The sequence below is a fragment of the Limulus polyphemus genome, unplaced genomic scaffold, assembly GCF_000517525.1.
Source record: "Limulus polyphemus unplaced genomic scaffold, Limulus_polyphemus-2.1.2 Scaffold0, whole genome shotgun sequence".
NCBI lineage: Eukaryota > Metazoa > Arthropoda > Merostomata > Xiphosura > Limulidae > Limulus > Limulus polyphemus.
In genome coordinates, this window is record NW_013665610.1 from 2456619 (window position 1) to 2465804 (window position 9186).

Sequence of the window (9186 nt, forward strand, 5' to 3'; positions counted from 1 at the left end):
TTTTGTTTTGTTTTTACTTTAGTTTAGCTACGACTAAAACTTTACTGTACTTAATACTATCAATAAATAAACTTATAATGTTATTCTATGACCTAACATCAAACCTTTTTTAAAACTTTGATAAGTTTTTAATATTATGTTGTACAAAATGGTTAGTAAAGTATATTTACATTCCCCTTTTGTTGTTACTTCTTGTTTCATACAGCAATTATAGCGACTTGATCACTGAGCTTTGCAGCTCTCTGCCGCAGACAGACTGTTTGTCATCGAGTGAATAATGCACATGCACGGTGTTTCTTGGGGAAACATTCTAACTATGCATGCTTATGCAGCAGGTTCTCGGTCAGAAAGCGTATCGGTCGTACATACAAACAAGCAGAATAATAGTAAAGATATTTAAGTGAAAAAGATTTTAAGGTCAGGACTTGAACACGGGACATTTGGCTAACAAAGCCAGTGCTCTATCACTGAACAAAATGTATACAAGTTTCCTTAACTGATTTATCTACTTTTATGATCTTATGTACTTCCTAAGTATTATAGAAGTAATCTTTGCTATAATATTGAAACTACCAAATAATGTAACAACCTGTTACATTTACATCTATATTTGTCCAAATTACTTAATTATGAAGATATCAAAATATAATCTAATATTCTCAACCAGCTATATCATAATGACCTGAAGTTAAAAAGTAAAAGTTCTTTAAATATTGATCATAATATAACTAAACACAAAACTGTATCAAATTACTCAGATTTGTAAACATTAGATTTAAATGTATAAAAATTAACTTAGATTAATCCTGTTTCCATAAAATGTTTAAGTAAAAGTTCTACCTACATGCTGTAAGAAACATAAAGCAATAGTCATATTCATTTAAGTTACTATAAGAAAAGTTCTGTATTCTTTAAGAAACATTCATTAAACATCAATCTACTTCAATTTACACCAATTAGTAGTAATTTTTCCTGATAACACCCTACCATTTCTTCTTGTAAATGACACCATAGTTTAACCAAAATAATTATTTCAATGTCTGAAGTTTAAACTTTTTTTACTAAATATTGTAACATCATTTCTAGAATTAAAAAAGATTTTCAGTAATTTTCCTATCAACTCATAAAAGAACAAGGTTTTTAGAAAAAAAAAACTGGATTTATGAAAACCATGTGCAATTTGTAAGCAAAATTAGGATTAACATTTTGTACATAATTTCTCAGTATACTTTTATTCTTACATACTACCTCAAAATGAGTATTTGTTGTATAATTTGAGGTTCTAAACATTTCATAAGAAATAAAAATATAAAATGTTATTGAAATATGTAAAAACATAATCCAATAAAAAACACCATAAATACTAACAGGCACCATCTCCTTCATTATTTGCTAATTCCACAAGAACTCCTTTAACACCTTGCTCCTGCCTATGGAAAAAATAAAAGAACAATATATATTAAACTGAAAAGGTACTACTAACTGACAATTTAAAAATACAAAGAAGACTTGTCACTTCAGAAATGATATCCAGTAAAACATATTCACAAGAGATGAACTTCATCTGTGAATACAACAATGTGCTGACTGAATTATCTTTTTTTCTTTACTCTATTTGGATGATTTATAAACCAATCACAGCAAAAATATATTTGTTGATGTTATTGACTAGCATACTCTGAAACCATGAAGAGCTAAGCCTATAATGTAATCAACTAAATTAGTCACAAATTGCATATCACTAGTAATTAGGATGATTAGAATTTTGGCACAAAGGCAATTTCTGTGCAACATAAGAAGTTTATCAAACTTACAAGTATCATGATGTATGTTATTTATATACAGAAAATATTACATCGCAAAACTTAAGTGTGTACCTCAAACATTTTGTTATTTAAATGTAAATATAAGTGACTACATACCATGAGACAAATACTTTTTTGGCAATAGATTCATTATGATGCATAAAAGCATTCTTAGAATTTTCTCGACACACAAAAGGTCTCAGACTTTCTGTACTCAGGTCAATTCTGGGATACTGGCTAACCTAAAATAAACCATCATGTAACAAAATAAAATTTAAATTTAAAAGAAATTTGTATTCTCAAGAAAATCAAATTACATCTTAAATGCACAAATCTTAGAAATGTTTATTCATTTGTAAAGCATGATGGAAAGCCTCTTCAGATCCTGGTTGAGGTAAACTTTTTTAGAGCATAAATGAAAGTTGCTTCAGATCCCAGTTGAGCCCAAATTGTTCACAACACAGACACACAAGTCTTCCAATTTACTTTCTGATATGACATCTCATCATTACTTATGGTCTATAAACTTCATACTCCTTACAACAAATTTGTGATCTCATAAAAACTCATCAGTATTCCTATTAAACTGCAAGTACACAAAACACAAAAATGCAAATGTGAGGATATTTTTGCTCAACCATTAACACCTAAAGATATCATTTATCTAAGCTTTCCCTGTAATTCACAAGTGCAATTAAAATATCATACCCTCCATAAGCAGCATCAGCCTATACAGTATTTTATGAAACGTTGGCATTTCTATCACTATTCAGGAAACTAAACAAGCTCTAGAAGATGATCTATCAACCCACGTCCACAGTATTGTGTCCATCAAAACTAGATAACCTTTTTTTTTGGTCAAAGTAGTGGTAAACTTTCATCAGCTACCAAATCAAATACTTCAACATGATTATTTCGTCAAATGTTTCCACTTCAAGGCCAAGAAACTACATGCAAAAAAATATAACACCTAGCCTTGAAACACTATACCCTTTACTCCAGGGCATATCTCATCATTTCTCCACCAAGATAGCACACTAAATTCAAAATATAGATTAACAAAACCCAAATCCTTAATGCAGATCAACAGACTCAAACTCCAGCTGACAAATGTGATACGTATAAGATTCAAAACAAAAACTTCTACAAACAACCATCAAACCCAGACAACCCTTGAAACTATAAGCCAACTTAGCCAGAGTCCAATAATGACATAAAAATTACTATCACCAAGGTCATCTAAGCTACTGACTAGAAATGCCACCCAACTGCTCAAAGAACTCCTAAACAAAATTGATAAAAACTCTGCTACAGCAAAAGAGTTCAAAGTTTTTAAAAAGCTGACAAATTTTCTTGCAAATTACATTGTGCATAACACCCTCAACTTTCTAGGGCTCTAGATAGCCATTAATATAAAATTCATTGTTCTAAATCTTAATCAAAATAATCTACTTTCATTTCTAGCACGAGTGGGTTAAGAATGAGATTCTCTAAACTCTGACCACACACGAGTTTCACCCAAAATTCCTACTATTATATTGTCATCTTCGAATGTTTCTTTTCCATTTGATGCTCTCCTCTTGGATTATAAAACAAGTTACATAAAATATATAAAAAGATAAGTAAAAAAAAAGAATGATGTCAAATAATTTATTTCAAGTTTTGTCTGTCTGGCTTTCATTCATGTTTGAAAGCATTTCATACATATTGACAAATTAAAGCTGGTACTTGTAAAATCATAATTATACACGTATATCAATGCAAGATAAATTAACAGAACTATACATCCTGCATGCAAAAGATTAAATCTTATTTTTTATTACAGCTAATACTGTTCACAAGTTTAATAACATTTAATAACGTTCATTATAAAGCATGTTGAACTTGATAACACCTAACTAGACCTGTTTTCTAATTATTATATTAAAATTACTAAATACTTAAGAAACACATTTTTCTCCTTTTTATAATATTACTTTAATTAAAATCAGTCCAATATTCTTTGACAAACTAGTATTTACTGTTTTCACCAGAACTATTATTGTTCATCAATATACACGATGCTAGATTAGGTTAATTCTCAATTATTCACGTGAGGTCATTATGATCCCATGCAATTTCTTTAATTAATTATTAAGTGATAGATGGCACTTTACTTAGTCCCACTCACAGTAGCTTCCTTAACTGTATGTCTGTCCATGTTGCAGTCTTCATCAGTGTTCTGCAGTTTTAGGTTTTTGCAAAGTTTTAGATTGGGGTCATATTTACCCCATGTGACTACTTGGGTTATAATTTTTTTGTAAGGTCAGTTTGTTTTTCTGTGATTTTAATTTACTTAAGTTTATGTATTTTTTTTTAGTTCATGGCTAAAAGATGTCTTTTTATTCTATACCTCTTCTTTCTGGCATTTTCTGTTTAATCATTTGATTCTAATTTAATTACTTCTTGTAAATATTCATATTGCCACTTTGGCTTATATTTTATACAGATGGCTAGGAAAGGACTTACAGCCACTGTAATAATTTTTAATATCATAAGCCATAATCTAAGGCTTTCATTATTCTATATTGCTTACAAATAAGGGTTTGGACAATAAAAAACATAAGAGTTTGAGCTTCATAATAATTTAAATACTGCATTGGGGTCATAATGATCCCAGGCAACCACGTGTTCCATTTTACCACGTGACTAATTGAGGGTTAAGGTCCAAAAAAATCTTAAAAGATTGAGAACCATTGTAATAAGCATATCTCACATGTTTTAAAATACATAATCTTTTAATGTCTGGTGTAGGCACTTTTACATTGCTCAGAATCTTAAAAAATATAATCTTTAATGTCATAAAGACAATTCAGAGGATCCTATACAGTCTAAACATGTTAAAATTTAACTTAAATATGATACATATAAACTCCATAATTTTATTTTGATTCTTATATCCAATAATAAACAAACTAATATAAATGAACTTTATGTAGAAATTTAGACACATATTCACAAAATATCTCACCTGATCAGTATACTGATGTACATCACTATCTGCAGAACCTGATACAAGATGGCTTTGAATTTCACAAAGTGTTACTTGGCCTTTATGTGGAGGAGATGGAAACGCCGATAATGATGACATTCTGTACACTTCTAAAAGAATAAAACTTTAAATATATTTTATTTAAAATCTAATTGAATCCACTTAAATAAATTACTGCTCTGAAAAACAAAAATCTATTCACAAGAAGCACAAGTTAAGGGGTGAAAAGTTCTGTTGCACTTTGGAAATAAAAAGGCAAGAAGAAAGTTGTTGGCATTCTTACTAAGCAGTCATGTCATTTCTACAAATGATATACAAACAAATAACATAAAAAGGTCCCCCAACAAGTTCAAGTAAGTTTTTATCTGTTTCCCATATTTAGACAAAAAATCTAAAGAGAAAACCAAATAATAAAGATATATAGCAATTTAAATTTTGTAATATTTAAAAAAAAAAACATTTCTTGGGTTAACATATACATAAAAAAAAAGATATTTACTGCCATCAGTATTTGATTATAACACCTTCACAAAAATATTTTTACTCTTAACTCAGTATATTTGAAATTGTAACTGATATGGTTAGGAAATAAATTTAAATAAAAGACAAAGTAAATAAGCAAAGCTCATATTACACATGTGTCATGATGCAAAACAATTTAGAAGATAATGTATTTGAATTAGATAACAACACTAAAAGATATTCATTTAAAAAATAACTATTTGCTTCAATGTTTTATCAAGTTCAAACATCTTTTTGAAGACATAATACTGAAGCATAATGATAATGGAACACTTGAAATGTTAATACAAAAATATGTATACTTCTTATCTAAGTGTCACAATGTGTTAGCAATAAACCACAAAAAATAATTATAACATTTCAATCTTCAAAAGTAGTCTAAGAGAAAAGAAAACCTGTTGAAGAAGAGAAGTACAATATTATGTGGAACTGAAAAGAGAAATAGTATTATAGTGACAGATTGTAGTGTTATACCCAGCAAAAAAAAGGGCAGGGTGGCACGAGCACGGCTTAATAACTTTAAGGCACGTGTCATACTTTACTTTATATGCATTAAGTAACAGTTTTCTAAATCCATATCAGCTGTTTATTCTATATATAAACAACTCATGCCTAACAGATTACAATTAGAAAGGCAGTAAGGCACAGCAATTGGTCAATGGATAGGTCAAAAAGGGCAGCAAGACGAAGCAAAAAAAGCAGTCCCCACTATCACACTTTAGATGTAACTCTAGTTTGATTAGTTACTTAAAAGATGAAGCATATAGCAATTTTAGAAATAGCAACTCAAAATGTTTAGTCTGCACTCACTACAATTTATTACAGAAGAAGAGTACTTAGTAATTTTCACAAAATTCAGACTAAAGATTTCTTTGCCACCAATATATATGATTAGATATGAACTGAGGATATATGCTATAAAATTAACTGACAGAATCAGAAATGATTATGCATTCTATAAGATTCCTAATTGGGAGGAGTGGTTTCTTCAAAACTAAAAAAAATAAATAAGCTATAAATATGCAATAACTTTTCAAACTGCTCCACAATGACTTGTGTGCACTGGGTTAAAGGCTGCAATCGCCTTTAAAAAATTGTTTTTTACACATAATTTCTAAAACCTGCATGTTTAACCATAACACCTACCTTTTTTACATATTGCATCAAAATAATTAACTTCCAATGTAACAGTATTTCAGATTAACTAAGTTATCATGGGAAACAATAATGCATTACCTACAGTGTCTAATGTGTAACACCCAAACACCACACAAGTGCACAGTGGTATACAGGATATTGGATATTTCTAAAACAATACACTCATGCATTGTGGAATGTTTTAGAAAAAAGTGAAAGATTTATTCACTTATCAAACACCTGCTGCAACAATACTGTGTACCCTTTTCGAGACAATTCAGTATTAGTTTACAAGCTCATAAGTATGTTTACAGAATTAATGGAAAGTGTTTACCTATAACTATACTTTACAATCAACAAATGGAAATGAATAATGGTAACTCATTATATTTATTATGCCAACATGTACTTAGCCAAAGTAAAAACTTAGCATTTTCAATATTCTTCATGTAGCTTAAATTTAAAGTAAAACAACATAGAAATTATAATAAATTCAATTTATTTTGTAAAATAAAACTTTTGATAATTGTAACTTTATCTTACAAAGTTTGAAGACCATCAGGGAATGAATAAGAATAAAACTTGAAAAGTCTATTCAGATAGTACAGTATTAATGTATTAACAACACTGTTAAATTTTCTATGCTTGCTATGGAAATATTTCATTTGTATGATGAAGGTATAATAAGCATCAACTTTTTTTGAACGTTAGCAGTTTAACACAAACACAGGAGTTTAAGAGGGGAGGATCAATGATTTCCTGAAAATTAAAAGTATTGTTTTCATTTTTTCATGGATACATGCACTAGGACAGTCTTGAAGGATCAAATGTTCCATCTTTATTAAAAATGTCTACTGTATCAATAACATTATGAGCCTCAGTGATTGATAAGCAAATTTTATCTCTTCTGTTTCAGAATAATCTATCTGCATCCATACTCAAGAATCATCCTTTCTTTTCTTTGGTAACATCAAGTTTCAAAACCATTTCATACAATAATCCAATCCCACATTTCTCTAAATTAACATTGATGTATGATTCAGGAAAAAATTTGGACCTTAAGTACATTATTCTCATCTTTATCTATCTTGTACATTGTTCTATATTGTGATTTATCAAATCTAAGTATTTAAATTTAGAAGTTGTGATGGAATTATATTTCAACAATTAATAAACATAAAATCAAGTTTAGGATTAGATCTCTTCTTCTGAAAAATACCACGAAACTCCTAAAATTGATAAAAAGTCTTTCAACATCAAAGCCACTCTTACTCAGGGCCGTTACATTTTGACCTTGTTTTGCAGTGTAAGAACGTTTTTAAACTATTTCTTCAACTATTTCTTATGATTTGTTGGTTTAGGTCTAATCCATCATATCTAAGTCTATCATGGTACTATTGGCTGTCATTATATCATGCTTTGAGTTTGACAGCCATAACCACATTGAATTAGTATCCAATTCTAAAAACCCCTATACTTATTGGCTAAATGCCATAAACCTCACTTAAATGACCAAATCATATTTTTTATTACTTCTTATACCTCTAATTCTGAGTGTACTAGCAATAATACCCAAACTTATCAGGAACCTTCTTTTTGGAAATACAGGGGCACAATTACTTTTTTGTGGGAAAAGAAACTATACCATATTTCTTTCTTTCAAAAAAATCAAAACACAACACTTATAATGAAGTTAAATGATTAGGTCAATGTAAATGATAAATGAAAATAAAATGCTGCCAGATATGAATTATAGTAATATTCATAAAATTTTATGTCATGACCAAGTGGCATACACTGGTGAACCAGTCATAAATCACACCCATTGTCCTTTAACTTAAGTTTTATCCTGTCACAGTATCAGTGTCACTATCCGTATATTCGTGGCATTAGTTGTGATATTGTTACTTAGTTACTAGTGATACTTAAGTAAATCACATAAATATTGTATATTGTTTCAAATGTTTGCAAGCAGGCGTGAACAAAACGTTTAAAACGAACTTTCAAAGAAGAACGTACGACCACTAACTTAGATGACAAAGTAGTTTAGCTGCGTGCGAATAGCTTAAGTAGACTCTTTGGTTCTGTAACTCACTAACTGCAGTCAGTGTACTAGTACTATTAGTATTAAATACACGATACAGTGATGATACACTCACTGGAACTGTGTAAACTGTGGATGTGATGAAAGTTGTAAGCAGGATATGAAACAAGTCCAATTACTTGTTTCAACAAAGCACAAGCAAAAAGACTAACACTGTGATGTCATGTTTTCAAAACATTTTGGAATAGCAATTGGATGTAAAACATTTATTTAAAGGTATAACAGGAATATACATATATAAACTTATGAGATAAAACTTACCAAGCCTACACTAATAAATTCAAACCATGTGTCTTATTCATCAGTTAACAAAGTCGCCCTCTGATGTAGTACCGTCCTAAACAAAAGATTTTATGTTTAATAACTGTATAATATGTACCGAAAGCTCACATAATAATAATTATAATTTTTACACTATTGTTGTGAATCTATTTTGTTTAAATGTAGAATATAAATATAAATGCTCCATATAAAGGGCAAAAGAGATTTTTCGTGAAGAAAATTTTGTATAAGATGGAAACAGACTCTAAGAATTAAAATTATACAGCAAACAACATATTTTCATCAGCTAAGGCAAAGGAGAAATC

General features: G+C 29.4%; 1 protein-coding gene across 1 annotated transcript in view; it reads right to left on the reverse strand.

Annotated features, from left to right (window-relative positions):
* Window positions 1–8929, reverse strand: part of LOC106463729 (aladin-like) — a 41207-nt gene extending 32278 nt beyond the window's left edge. Inside the window, exons 1-4 of the mRNA XM_013924161.2 lie at window positions 8861–8929; window positions 4816–4946; window positions 1923–2047; window positions 1369–1430 (exon numbers count right to left, since the gene is read on the reverse strand). Of these exons, the coding sequence (XP_013779615.1) occupies window positions 1369–1430; window positions 1923–2047; window positions 4816–4935 (307 nt within the window). The 5' untranslated portion in view covers window positions 4936–4946; window positions 8861–8929. The remainder of the gene's footprint in view (window positions 1–1368; window positions 1431–1922; window positions 2048–4815; window positions 4947–8860) is intronic.
* Between the last annotated feature and the right edge of the window lie 257 nt (window positions 8930–9186).